The 15,268-nt window shown below is 43.6% G+C and overlaps 1 protein-coding gene across 8 annotated transcripts in view; it reads right to left on the bottom strand.

The window, feature by feature from the left end:
* Positions 1–11,883, bottom strand: part of MIB1 (MIB E3 ubiquitin protein ligase 1) — an 83,086-nt gene extending 71,203 nt beyond the window's left edge. For 4 of the 8 annotated variants that reach the window (XM_056330849.1, XM_056330848.1, XM_056330851.1 and 1 more), the window contains exons 1-2: positions 11,240–11,881; positions 938–1,109 (exon numbers count right to left, since the gene is read on the bottom strand). In XM_056330849.1, coding sequence (XP_056186824.1) covers positions 938–1,109; positions 11,240–11,468 — 401 coding nt within the window. In that variant the 5' untranslated portion in view covers positions 11,469–11,881. Of the gene's footprint in view, positions 1–937; positions 1,110–11,239 lie in introns of all 8 variants that reach the window. The other 4 variants (XM_056330847.1, XM_056330846.1, XM_056330853.1 and 1 more) reach the window with 2 other exon arrangements.
* Between the last annotated feature and the right edge of the window lie 3,385 nt (positions 11,884–15,268).

Below are 15,268 nucleotides of genomic sequence, written 5' to 3' on the forward strand. Positions count from 1 at the left end.
ACTGAATTACTACACATTTGCAAGCCTTACATCTCTAAGAAGGGGATATAAATGTTGTATTACACACGTGACATTTAACAGAGTATCATATCTAAAAAAAGGGATCCAATGATTTAATGAAAGAACATCCTGGAGAGTTATCCACACAGGTGATGATAGCACAGCATATAGCTTTTGCACAGTGCTTTACTGTAGCTCTCCAAGTATTTAGTAACAGGCAAGTATCGCTGTTCTCATTTAACTGGTAGATAAATCATGACACAGAAGGGCTTTGCATTTAGACAAGTTACTTAAGGTCAATAACAGAAGAACAGCCATGCAGGAACACACTAAATGCTAATTTTGTTCAGAATTCTTCACTGGGAGACAAGAACTGATGCTTAAGAAAAGAACATGAAAACCAAAAGGTGAGGGTAGAACAATGCTTCATGGCATCTTTTTTCTGCTTTCTGTAGTGAGCAGTGTAAGCAGTTCAAGTCAAAGGTTTTGTCTCCTGATCACTCTGTTTTTCATAGCCCCCAAGGCGGGTATTTTCCCTCAATCTGTCTGCACCATTTTTGGTCCTAATTAAACATTCACATTCAGGAACTCATTGAAAAATCATTTTGTGATTATACATTGTGTAAAGATAACTGCCTTTGTTTTAAAGTTGCTATATAATAACACAAAAACTAGGAAGACTGCACTGGGGTTAAAAAAAATGAATAATCATATCTTTTTACTCTACTCCATTCTTTCTAAAATTTCCATGTCTTCGAAGCTCCAAAGATCCATCCTAGCTACCCTCCTTCACAAAGAGTCAGAACCAGTAACAGAATCTACACCTAAGCCACTATCTTACCTAATTCAAATTTCAGTAACTGAATCTGTAGTTTGAAAGTTAACCACAATTAACTGTTCCTATTTAATTTCATGGGGGAAAAATATTATGTTTTACCTCTCACTTCCTGGTGTGGTAATTCTGTAAAAACGATGCCTCAAGTGATGTTTGTCCCCGTGATAGCAAACTGTGCACAAGTCATAATTTGTGCATTCAGCACACTTCCATCGGATGCCAATGATGGGTTGCTGTCGACAAGTATCACACATAGTCCCATCATGCTTGATGCCTGTGGGGAGAAAAAGAAAAAAAACCTAACAATGTTACTATGTCACCACACAGATTTCTGTTGCGCACTATTATAATTTGAAACAATATACTAAAATGTTCACCATAAAGAAAGGCTGCTAAGGATACCCTATTAGCTTGTAAGGCTGAGGGGAAAAAGATAATGGACTTTGCCTCCTATCTTCAGTTGTCTGTTCCTGAAACATTCTATCTTTTTTCAGTTCTAAAAGCTGAGAAAGCTATGTTTTTTTTCTTCCACTTATAAAAACCAGAAAGAAAATAAGAAATCCTTTAACTACAAGTTAAAGGGTCAGAAATGTGTATTTCAAAATATACATGCAATCTGGAATTTTATCTCTGGATTAAGACTATCAACACACCTTGTACCACAAAGGCAACTGTGTTCAACTGTGCATGACAGTTTGAAAATCACTGACTTATCTTCTCCACTGTACCAAAAAAAAAAAAAAAAAAAAAAAAAAATATTTATCTCTATTCTTTTTTGTATAGGAGAAAATCAGGCTCTCTTGGATAGATGCCATTAGCTTCATGAAAATCTGTTACGATTTTTGAAGCATTTTACTGCTTTATACAGGTTGTTGGCTTTTTTCCCAAAAGAATGTGTCAAAGATAGACCAGATGTAACCCACCAGCAGGTGCTCAGGCCAGTTTTCCACAAAAAATGAGTTCAAGACTACTTACTGCTACAGTTTTGCCAAGCCATAGCAGCGTGAAAGGGATCAGTCACAGACAGTTTCCATCCACGCATTCTAAATACCGTGAACAGCTACAAGTGTATTTAAAAAAAAAACACAAACAAAAAAACCACAACAAATTCTGCTTCTGTTTGGAAAAAAATTGAGTAATAGAAGAGAGAAGCACTGGCATTCAGTCTGTAGCACAAGATAAAAATGACTAGTAAAAGCCTGGTGTAACACAGAATTCTCTCAGTAACCCTTAAAAAAACAGCCAAAACCCCAGACCACTCTGAAATTAGTAAGGAAAAAGAACATGTTTTGTCCCCTCCAGAAGGGGATGCTTTTGAAAATGACTGCCAAATTCACTATAAATGAATTAGCCTCTTCTGTCCAACAGCTGAGCCACCTGCAGTGAAGAAAAATCAACAGCTGGAGAAGCAAAACTGAAGGAAATGCCTTCTTGTCTGATCATTTCACAGAATCATGTAATAGCTGAGCCTGGAAGTAACCTCTGGAGACCATCTACTGCAGCCACCACTGCTCAAAGCAGAGTAAACTAGAGCTAGCTGCCCAAGACCATACCCAGGCAGGTTTTTAGCACCTCCAAGAACATGGACTCCACAACATAGCCTGTTCCAGCATTCAAATATCCCTAAAGCAAAAATGTTTTCACTTAAGCGTAAGAAAAAACTCTCTGTATTTCAATCTGGGCCTACTGCCTCTTGTCCTGTCACTTGACACCACTGAAAAAAAACGTGGCTCCATCCTCTTTACAACCTCCATCAGTATTTAAACACACCAGATCCCTCAGCCTCTCCTCACACCAGATGCTTTAAGATCCCTTAGAACACATTTGCAGTCCTTCTCTTGGCACACCCAGTATGTATATGTCTGTCTTGCACTGGGGAGCCCAGAACTGGACCTGGCACTCCAAGTGTGGCCTCACCAGTACTGAGTAGATGGGAAGGCTCACCTCCCTCAACATAATGGCAATACTCCTAACGCAGCCCAGGGTGACACTGGTCTTCACTGCCACAAGAGCACAGTGCTGGTCCATGGCCACTTGTCTGTCCACTGGGACCCCCAGATCCATTCCTGCAACACTGCTTTCCAGCCAGTTGTCCCCAGCTTGTACTGGTGCAAGGGTTACTCCTCCTCAGGTGCAGTACTTGACCTTTCCCTTTACTGAATTACATGAGATTCCTGTAGGCCCATTTTTTCAGACTGTCAAGGTCCCTCTCAATGCCAACAAAGTCATTTCACTTCCATTTCTCCTAACTAAGAAGGCTTCTCACTCCACCGTCTTCCAGCCTTGATTATAAATGTATTTAGGAAGACTTCTTGACCTATGATTAAAAATTTTCCCAACACATGAACATCGGAAAAAATATTTGATGAATGCTGGAAAAGGCAACACATTTGGAGCAAAGACTGCACACAGCACCACAGAGATCTGAGCAGCTCTTCAGGGCTGTCAACGATAGCCTTTGGTGACAACAAAGCCCCTGAACTGCTGATGTTAAGGATCCCTGCAATTCCTGAAGCGCTGCAAGACTAAGGCAGCATCCATGCCTTGACCACAGTCTGTGCTGAGATTTTGAAGGTTTGGCACAGCCAAGTCCTATAACTCATAACGCTATCTGCCAACTCCAACTGCCAGACAACATGCCTTGTACGACATAGGCGTTCTTTTTAGTAAACCTACATTTAAAAAGTATTTGCTGCCCAGTAAAAACTAAAAATGCTATTTTTCTACAAAACAAGAACTTGGAAATCACCCATACATTTCCTCTCCCCATACAACTCCATCAATGATCTTGTTCCCAATGTGGAAGGTTAACATCAAGGAGAAAGCTATTTTTCTTGTTACATACATTGAAACTTTGATCTCTATTGATTATCTGTAACACTCAAAGACAGTATTAGCTATGATCTTGCAGTGGCTGCCTCACTGCTATGAATTGTATTGAACTGTTTTACTATTTTTGGTAGTTTTCAAGAGCAGATGTATTAAAAGGACTCCGACAACCTGTTAGTATTTTGTTGCCTTCCTTAGAAAGTCTAACTAGCTATGGTACTTGGGGCTCAGGGTGGGTTTTGTTGTTGTTTTGGTGTTGGCTTTTTTTGTAAAAATTGATTGCTAAATTGTTATTTCACATAGAAACAGAGAAGTTACACATCATTGTATTTTTTTAACATTTGCTGCACTTCAGGGAAGACAGTTTGCCAAGGAACCTATTTATTCTGTATGTAAAAGACCAAGAAATTGGGTGCTGTGGGATTCTTCAATTTGTCCAAGCAGCAAAAAAGAGGTATAATCAGGAATAGTGTAATACAGAACTAGGTCATCTCACAGAAAACTTAAAACACCTAAACATTTCTAGACAGTGAGGCAAAAACCGCTGTGGAAAAAGCTCAGAAAAACTTCCTTAAGAAAGATCAAGAAAAAAAATAAACAGAGATATTTGACTCTAAGTAATTTTACTGCCTATAGTGTCTTGGACTTAAAAAGAGAACAGTACATGTCTGTATCTGGAGTCTCTGATTGAGAGTCACATCTCTGTCTCACAGATCCCTAAACACCACCCTGATAGATACAGCCTTTCTTCATCCATCCCCTGACACGATCCAAGCAGCAACACCCACTTCAGCGCGTGCCTCACCTGACCATGCTGCTCCATTCTTTCCATTATGCCAGCAAAACGTTTTTGCAGAGCTGAGCTGTAAACTGGATCAAGAAACACACCCAGCTGGAAAACAGCCAGAAGGAAAAATATTCAGCAGAATTGGTTTCCCAATCCTGTTCCTTGTGGTGCTGCACAACGCTGCTGGCACAACAAACAAAGCATTGCGGGGCAGGAGCAGGCAAGTAATCCTGTTACAGAATGTTTAACCACTGCACCAGAGATAATTCGTATGCCTCTGATGACAGGGGGACTAAGCTTCACCTACTAAAAAAAGATGGTAAGCCAAGGTACTACTTGTTGAATCACAAAATGTGGTTGCTAAACTCTTATTCACGTTCATGACACAAACTACTTAAATCAGTGATATGTTTTAAAGAAGGTTAAAAGAATAAAAAAGAAAATTAAGTGGACAAGGTAGTATAGTACACAAGCGTGGTGGGTTGACCTTGGCTGGCTGCTATATGCCAACCCAGCTGCGCTCTCACTCTCCCTCCTCAACAGAACAGGGAGCAAAAATGAAATTAAAAAGCTTGTAGGTCAAGATAAAAGTGGGATCACTTACGAATTGCCGTTACAGGCAAAGCAGACTTGACTTGGGGAAAATTAAGTTTCTAGCCAATTAAAAAAACAAAAGGATGGTGAAAAAGACAAAAACTAAAACACCTTCTCCCTACCCTCCCCCTTGTTCCTCCCTGTTTCTCCCCAGGGGAAACAGAATCACAGAATCATTTTCGTTGGAAAAGACCCTTAACATCATGAAGTTCAACCATTAACCTAACACCGCCAAGTCCACTACTAAACCATGTCCCTAAGTACCATTGTCTACATGTCTTTTAAATACCTGCAGGGGTGGTGACTCAACCACTTCCCTAAGCAGCCTGTTCCAACGCTTGACAACCCTTTTGGTGAAGAAATTTTGGTGAAGATAGGGACCAGGAGATTGTGGTCAGTCCATAATAGCTCTTCACACTTTTCCCCTGTCCCAGCATTAGGTCCTCTTCACAGGCTGCAGTCCTTCAGAAAGACACTGCTCAAGCATGAGCTCTCCATGGGCTACAGCTTCCTTCAGCATGTCCACCTGCTCCAGCGTGGGGTTCCCTACAGGCTGCAGTGTGGATGCCTGCTCCACTGTGGCCCTCCACAGCCTGCAAGTGGACAGTCTGCATCACCATGGTCTCCATCTACTCAACAAAATGCAGTACTGATGATCTGATGTTGGCATTGCACATATTTTGGAGGGAAGGATGGAGACATTATTTCTAATGTTTCAGATTAGCTCTGCTCTAGCCCAGTGGACTGGATGCTCATGAGCACCGAGATCCTATTTTTCAGTTTACTTTCATCAAGAAGTAAACCAGTTTTCACACTCCAAAACCATGCCATGATGTAAACCAAAGCACAGTACACAGCAGCAACCAGGAGACTAGGTCAAGTGTAGGTTCTGGAGCCAAACTGAAATCCTGACCCAAATGCAACCCATATCTATCGCATAAACCACTTCCACTCCTTGAAAGAAAGGCTGGTTGAGAAACACAAACTTTACAAAGCTTCTATTTGGAAAGAATACCTTAATTAAACTACCGGAATACATAAAGTGCCATAAAAACTTCAAAATTCAAACATCAGCCCTGCAGCTGGCCAGCTGTGAACGAGAAGAGCACTTTAGCTCTCTAGAATGAGATAATGCAAAAACTAAACCTCTAAATACTTCTCAAAAATTCCTAGGAGCAGACTATTTCAAAATGAGACAGGTTTTTTTTCATCCTCCACTGCACTGAAAAAAATGAAAGAAACCAGGTGATAAGAAGAGAACTTTCACTATGCCTAATTTTAAATACCTGCTATTTCCTAATGTTCCTCCAGTCTTAGTACACCATAAAATCTAGTATTGCTGCTCTCCACTTGTCATTAGTGTTTTTATTATTTGCATTTCACATTAGTTTCCTATTTTTATGCCCATGCCATGGTTATTTCCATTTTTGTCATCCATTTCCAAATCTTCCCTGGATTACCTAGCTCACCACTCATTTATATATCAATTTTACAGCTTTTGCCTACAAGTTTTTAAAACCCATGCTCACTCTTACAGCTGTGAGAGGAAATAGAAGCAGCATTGCTCAAATTGCTATTTGAATTTGTTACAAATATCTTTTTTGTACTAAAGATAATTAGGTGGCAGTAGACAGCTGACCAATAAAAGAACATTTTAAGAGTAAAATAAGATGTACAAGAGGTATCCGTACTGCTCACTGTTAAGCACAGAAGTCAGTGATGTCAATTACTTCTTAGAACCAACAAAATCTGGTTTCCAATGGACTTCCTCTCTACAGAACTTGAAAAAGCCAAAATCCTTTCATATCATAATGACAATGCTACCATCAGGCAAGGGAAACCACAAACTACTAAGAAAAGCAATAGCAATGTTCTGTTGCTCCCATTCTTCCACTCCAGATCCTTTTTTTTCAGTTTGCCTGGAGTCTGGCTGTAGTGTAAAAATTAATTCATAGAGATTAATCAGATTCTGACAAACTGTGTGAAAACTCAAATCAGTGTCTCCACAAACATAACTCATCTATTAAATACTTTGTCTGGCAGCAACCGACTGAACAATTATTATATACAAGAGATGCCAGACTTGCCAAAGCACATTTCCTATCTGGTAAGGATATCACAAGATACACGAGAAGGGAGAGGATTATTGTGCAGGAGGCATGGGGGAAGGGCGGGAAGAACAAAGGACATGTCTATGAAAAAAAAAACCCAACCAAAAATCAACAACAAAAAACAGGCTTCCCAAGTACCACTGCTCATGAACCTGTAAGATTTTTTTTAACTTGTAAGGGGTTCTGTAAGTATTTACAAATAGCCACTAAGAACATTTTTATTATCTGCCTTAAACTACACTTGATTGATGTGCTAAAAGCAAGAACAAATAAATATGTAGGATAAATCATGCAAGGTGGTCTACCTTTTAAGATGTTTTGACATGCATCACTTTATGATGATTTATGCAACTCTTCAGGTTACAGGAAACTATTAATACAAGTACAGAAAGCCACTGATCAGATAGCACCTACATTTTCAGTATCAGCAGAATACAGTACATGCTGCATAGATGCTCACTCTAGCTGCAGGATAAATTCCATGTCAAGATTCCATTTCCTGACCCCAGTCCCTCTGCCACCTCCCCTTATTCAAACACAGTTAGGTAGATATTTTAAGCAGGAAAATAACATTGTTACTTTGAACCAACCACATAAAATAGGAAATGGATGACAAATTGATTTTTGCCTAAGCTTTGTAGAAAGCAAAACTTTAGAAAGAGAATAAACACAAGATGCTTCTGTAATGATCATGAGTATTATGTGAAGGTGGTCAGGAATGCTCTCTACAAACATGCTACCGTACAGCCTTTACCATTGGCAAAAGGCTGCCTTCCCTTCTAAATATAAAGCTTGGGTTTATATACTTTCAGTTTCTGTTCAGCAGCTCAGAAAACTACTCCATTGCTTCTCTTCCACAATGCTACCAGAGAAAAAGAACTCTCAAGACTCCTAGATCCTGGATCAAAATTGAAAAAACAGGAAAAAGCTTTATTTGCAAGTAATTGTGATACATTAGCAGCGCAGTGCGGTTGCCCATCCCACCACTTACTCCATTTAGGAGCCTGCTACACAGGACCTAAATGAAGTTTCTTCTAACTGAAATTTAATTTCTTTACAGATTCTTAAGTTTACTAATCCCTCTCAATTGCTCTGTCTTGCTTAAAGAAATGCTGGCCAATATAAATATGATCACCAAAGGGCAGCTAATACAGCCACCTTGGTAGACATAACCAAAACACAAAACTTCATATCACAAGTCACTCATTACCCAGATGACTGCATCTGAAGCAAACAGCTTACAAGAGATACTTCATGTAAAGTGTTGATTAGTTCTTCTTTTAAAGAAGACTGTCCTAAGATGTTAGTATTTAGTTAGGCTACTTAAGTTTTATAAAAAGTTAACATAGTTTCACAAGGCTGGTAATAGCCTGCAACCATTAAAATACAAGAACAGTACATCGTTAAGCCTATAAAGCACTGTTCTGGAATCAAAGGAAAAGCATTCACATACACATGCACATACATGTATCAAATTCAGTAAGGGTTTTTTTGATTTTGTTTTGCTTGTTTGGTGGTTGTCTATTTTTTTTAATACTATGAGCTTCAAACATTACTTCTGTACCACAACAGGTTCCGGATGCATCACTGCTGTTTCTGGCTGCACAGGCCTCAAACTCATCAAAGCAGCAACCCTGGCTGTAAACACCACTTTTAAGAACTTACAATCAAGTCTGGCTTTGAATACCTAATAAAAAGAACTTCCAGCAATAAATAATTTCATTTGGCTTTCTACTGCTGTATTTTTGTATTTATTCTCACTATAAACTTACAATCATGTTGTGACTGTAGATTTATGAACCAGAGATATTTTTTTCATTTTAAACTATAAAAGCCATGATTTAACACTGTGCTAAGTATTCAACTGAAAACCACCCCATATTTTATAACATTTCCTTGCTCAACAGCATCATTATTAATGCTACCATTAGAAATTCCCGCCACCTAATCCCACTTTTCCAGTTGTAAATTTACATCAAAATTATCTAAATGCCCCTAAAAGACAGTATCAAACTGCCATCCAAAGTCAGAGTCCCTTATTCTAAACAATGGATAATCACTACCACAGAGAAAAGTAAGCAATTACAGCAAGGTGGAAAACTGAAGAAGGTGACTTGCCCAAGACTACAAAGTGAATCAGTAGTAAAATGAGGATTTCCGCCCAAACTGACAGCATCCTATTTTCACTAACGTTGTCCTTCTGCTGCTACTACTTGACAGATTTTTTACTCTTTCTATCTCCAAGGTATCATGACCTCAAAATAACACCCTCTAGGAAAAAGCAACCCTGGGTAGTTCCATGCAGCAGTTCCGCAAGGACAATGCACACATTGGGCAAAAACCTCAGGAAGAGGAATACCACTCTGCAAAGCCTGAAAACAGCAATGCTTATGAGTTTTTCCCATAGCAATGTACACAGTCCTACATGAAGTAGGAAATTACAAAAGTATAAACATAACTGAAAATTAGAAAGATTAAAGCAGGAAAACAAAACAAAACCAAACCAAACAAACAACACACCACCACCAAAAACAGAAACAAAACCCAGAGACTTAAAATTGAGTATTAAGTCTAGGCTTCTGGATGCAGTTAACAGGACACTGTCAGTTTGCGAATATGTCAAGCAGAACCAGAATAACGAGCATTCAAGGCTCATATTCAACATTTATGCATACACTTCAGTTTTAAACAGAAGTAGTCCCACTGGTTTCTACAGGACATCAAATGCAAGTGAAGTTTCAAAGCATAAACATCTGCAAGACAAAGACTGACAACTTGAAAGACTACTCAGCTTCTTGTTCCCAGGTCCATTGCAAAAAGATTTTCAGCTCATTTTAACAGCATCTACCCTCCAAAACAACAACAAAAAAAAACCTGCCATGAAGCCAAGAGAAAGGAAGATACCCAGACACCGAAAACCTAAATCTCAAAGGCTCACTGTGCAATGTGTGGAGTTTTTTTCCTTTTCAATATTTTTGAAATTCATTCCAATGAATTCCATGATTCTGTCTCTTCAAAAAGTCTTTTGGCTTCAACTCACTGCTATAATTGTCCTTTCTGTAGCACTACACATAGCTGCCTTAAACATGGTCTCTCCATCATATTCTATGCAAAAGATACATTACAAAAGCAGTACATCCAAGCAGCCCAACCAATCAGCCCCTTCAACTCATTACTGAGGCAATCCTGTGCAGCCCAAAATCACCTCGCTGTATTTCTGATGAAACTGAACGATCTATTTGGCGGGGGAGTTTTCAGTGTAAAAACAGGTGCTAAAACGAACATTACCCTGCAGTGTTTGCAACACTAACACTGCCGCATAATGTCTGTGCGGATCAAACTGACTGAATTCAAAGCATAAATATCAAGCAGCCAAGTAATCAGAAGACAGAACAAATGCATTTTTTTTCCCCGGCACCTTCACTATCTCACAGCAGGTCTGGCAGTACAGACCAGGGGCAACGAGCAGATTACAAGACAAAACCGAATTTCAGCCACTTAATATAACCTCTAGCCAAAAGGTGCTACATCTCTTTCCTACAATATCCCTCAACTAGGCTTAGCGTGACCGTCACCGCTGTACAAACCAGCCCTGAAATACAAATGCAAGAAGGGGCAGGGCACGGGGAGGAAGGAGGGACACAAACAAAACAGAACCTCGAGGCATAATCCTCCCGGTTCTCTCCCTCCACTGCCCACCCCACCCCCGGCACACCGGGCGCCGGCTCGCTACGGCGGCTCACCTTTGCTTCGCCCACCTCAATTGAAAAAGTCCCCGGCCAACTCCTCCTCCCCCCACGGCCACACACTATACGTTTATTCCAAGTCCGCGCATATGCACACATACGTGCGCGCACGCGGAGCCCCCCGCGCGCGCAGCCCCGCGAGGGCGGGGGTCGGTAAGCGCCTCTTCCCCCCCTCAGCGCCCAGAGGGACGGGGGCACCCGCGGGGGGCGGGGGGCGCAACCCACCCCCGTGATGGGCCCCGGGGCGCTGCCCGCCCCCCCCCCCCCCCGCACCCGCCGCGACGGGGTGGCGCGAGCTCCCCGCTGCCCTCCCGCCCCGCCCCCGGCCGCCGCTCACCGGTGGGCGCGCTGTCGAGGATGCGGAGGTCGTAGGCCCCGGAACAGCGGTAGTTGGCGGCGGTGCCGTTGTCCCACACCACGACCACCTCCTCGGGGCTCTCGAAGCTGCGGACGGTGCCCACATGGCCCTCGCCGCCATCCTGCTTTCCCCACTTCCAGTCCGGGCCCCGGACCACCCGGGCTCCGACTCCCTCCACCATCACCCGGTTGTTCCGCGAGCTGCTCATTCCGGCGACGCCCCGCGGGCCCGGGCCCCGGGGCGGCTGGAGGGGGCGCGCAGCCCGCAGGCGACGGAGGGGGACCCCGATGGGGACGGCTGCCTCGGGCGCGGCGAGGGAGGGCGCGGGCCGCGGGTGCCGGTCCGGCGAGGGAGGGAGGGGGGCGGGGGGCAGGGGGGCAATCCTGACGCGACGGTGAGCGGCGGAGGGCGGAGGGAGGGGCCCTTCCGACGGGCCGGGGGACGCGACCGGGCGACGGGAGCCGATGGGCGGGAGTCTCCGGCCGACTCTTCGTCTCGCTCGCTTCCTCCCTACCTTCCTACGCACCCATCCTCCGCGCCCCTAGCGCCGCAGCGGTCCCCCCCGGCCCGCGGCGCCCGCCCGTACCCCACAGCGGCAAACCACCGCCGGCCCCGCGCGCCCGCCGCTACATCCGGGAACTGCAGCCGCGACGGCGGCAGCACCAGGGAGACCGGCGGCAGCCGCCAGTGCCCGCCCCCCGCGCCGCGCCGCGCACGCGCCCACCCCGGCGCCTCCGCGCAGCCGCAGCACGGCGGGGCCCGGCCGAGGCGGCGCGGCGCTCGGGCGCCACCTGCGGAGCCGAGGTGGGCAGTGACCGGCGCTCCGGGGCCGCTGCCGCCCCGCCTTCGCCGAACCGGTTGCGGGCCTGTACCGGTGGAAGTGGGAGCAAGCGGAGGAGGGAACGGGGATTTATTTACCCCTGCCGGCAGAGCTGCCGGGGGCTCATCCGGGCCGCCAGCCTGGCGGTTCCTTCTGCGGCCGCCGTTGAGCCCCCCCCCGAGGGCCGCGGGCCCGGCCCGCCGGGCGCTGCGGTGATCTTGGCGGCAGCGGCAGGGCGGGCGCGCCCGCGGCCAGGCCCTTCCCAAACGCCCGCTTCCCTCGCCGTCCTGGAGGAGTTGCTCGTATCGCCTGTCCTTTAGTGACAGAGGAATTATCAATTAAATGGTATCAACCGAGTCTTGCGCGGCCTATCTGAGGTAAATCTGTGTTGCGTTTTCCTCCTTTTTCAGTTACTCCTGTGCCCTGAAATCCCGTTTTCAAACTGTGGGCGTGAGTCCTGCGTGCCGTTGAGGTGAGCCTAGCGGGGCTGTACTTCTGTAGCCCGGGACCTTTTTTTAGCTGCTGTTCAAGTGCTCCAGTCAGCAAAAGAGGGGAATGGGTACTTCCACCCGCTATTCCCACCTCGGGCATCTCTCCTCGGAGTATCCTTCCAGGAGGATGTACCTAGTCAAACTTTGAGCACATACCTGCAATGCTTCGTAAAGTACCCTCCTCCCTAGCACTCCCACAACACTCAAGAACTCCACACATCCTGGCTAATCATATATAGAATGGGATTATTTTAAAAGTGGCCATCAGATTGTTGGTTTTTTTGTGTCTCTCTAACCATGTTCTGTATCAGCTTTTTAAAACATCCATCTTAAAGGACAGACAGTTTGAACTGGACAAACTAATAGCATTTCTCAGTCCACAAGGAAATGGCTGATAAAAGGCATCCCAGATACTCTTGTGTCCTGGGTATTTTTACTGTTTCTGTGCTTCCTTCCACCTTTGTGGTTTTAATATAGCTAGAAGAGTCTATGAGGTCACTTCCTTATTTCTTTTGTGTAGTTTTCCACAATATGTATAGCAAAGCAGAATAATATGAAGATGTAACCACCAGACTACCACCGCATTCTTCACATAATTCATTCCTTCCTAACCCATGCTAAGGCTAAAGAATGTTGCCTCAAACATGAAATTATGTCCTGACGATAGACCCTCCCAAGCAGGGTCTGATTTCTACTTCTGCAGTGAAAACCTCAAAATGCTAACAGATACCACCCTAGAAAAGCATGCAACTGCCAGGCAGTTGGGTTTTCTTGCAGATAGTTCTCCCCATACAAAAGTACCCGCAGCTTGTTCTAGCTTATTACATTTGGTACATGGCAGAATTTCTCAGAAGCTCTGGAGAGTTCTTGATCTGTTGATCTACCAAGGCTCTATCTGTGGTCGTAATGTTCCCTTTTTGCAACTAGGAAATGTGTGCCAGGAAAACCAACAAAGTCAGAGACTGGAATTAGTTCTGGAGATAATCAGAATAATTCATCCCTTACATTTATTTTTCCAAGAAAGGTATTGCCTAAATTATAGATCTTAAAAGAGTCTGCTGCTACACTTCAGCAGCAATGCATGTGGTATTATCCTGGAGCTTCTCTCCTTATAATCCTTCTTCTGACCACTCCTGCTCTGTCTATCCCAATAGCCCTTGCCTCTCCTTCTACTCGCCTACTTTTTCTATCAGATTATTTACTTGCAAAAAAAAAAAAAAAGAATCTCTGAAGATGCCTGGATTATTTCAGAGGTGGCTTAGACACACAAGAATATAGGTAAGAACTGGAACCCAGCATCTATTGGACTGAATGTGAATGCTCCCCTAAAAGCTAAGAGGGGGTTCTCCATAGCTCAAAATAGAGAAGCTTGTATCATTTTATTGGTGTGGTAAAAAGTAAAGAGCGGACAGACTGATCTGACATATTCATTTGCCAGTGACTACATGACTGATTTCTAAACTCTGTTCTCTTGTCATTTCTAGCCCTACATGGCCACAAAAAGTTGCAAAATTGTCATTGGCTACATGATTAGGTTTTCCAGAATCCCAAATATTTTGTGGTGTTTTCTCTTTGAATCATACATTATATTATTTATTCTGTGCACCTGCTTGGTGTTTAACCAATCAGCAAGGCAAAAAGGTCTTTAGCTTTAGCTTTTGAACCTTTTCTCTGAATTAGCCTTCAAAATAACTTCTAAACACCAGTTTCAGACGGGGATTTAAAAAGTGACCACAGAGAATGGAAAAGGATATAGCTTTGGGGAAAGATTTGGTTTTAAAGTTATATTGCACATTTAGTGGTCCTATCTGATTTTTTTCTAGTATCACCCACAGGATTATATATCAGCATTAAAATTAGTACTAGAACAATAAGCAAAAAAATCTAATTGTAAGTACCTGAAGACTATTTCAGACTCCCAGAAGGATGGAGGTAGAAAAATCAAAATATAAGCAGCAAAAGCAAAGACAGCTTTGAGTTTTGAAAAGAAGCTGAAGTAAAATCAGAGATAAATAAAACAAGCAAAGGTATAAGCAAGATAAAGATTCCGTATGGTGTTGAATCCAATTAACATATTGTGATGAGGAAAGTGACAGATACAGGTATGTATCAGCATTTTGTTTAGACTGGGAAACTAGATACAGTAACACCTTAAGGAAAGAACTCATATTCACTTTTCAGCTGAAAAAAACCCTTGTTGGCTTAGGGCCTTTTGGAAGGCAGAGGGTATTAGCTCATTGGCTGGTTGGTTTTACACAGAATAAATGCATGCAGATTTTCAGTTGTCTCTAACAAGCCTCTGGTCCCTCAACAGAACTGTTCCCCTGATGAATGCTTAGAGTTCATCCCATCTCCTAAACTTGCATTTGCCACTCATTGCACAAAATGGCTATTTTACAGGCTTAGAGCCAACATAGAATAGAATAATAGACTATTTCAGCTGAAAGGGGCCTACAGTGATTGTCTAGTCCAAGTGCCTGACCATGCCACTTCCCCTCCTCAGGAAGCTGTAGAGAGCCATGAGGTCACCCCTCAGCCTCCTCTTCTCCAAGCTAGACAAGCCCAAAGTCCTCAGCCGCTCCTCACAGGACATGCCTTCCAGCCCTTGCGCCAGCTCTGTTGCCCTCCTCTGGACACATTCAGGGACCTTCACATCCTTCTGAAATTGTGGGGCCCAGAACCGCACGCCGTACTCGA

Source organism: Falco biarmicus, chromosome 3 (assembly GCF_023638135.1).
Source record: "Falco biarmicus isolate bFalBia1 chromosome 3, bFalBia1.pri, whole genome shotgun sequence".
Classification (NCBI taxonomy): Eukaryota; Metazoa; Chordata; class Aves; order Falconiformes; family Falconidae; genus Falco; species Falco biarmicus.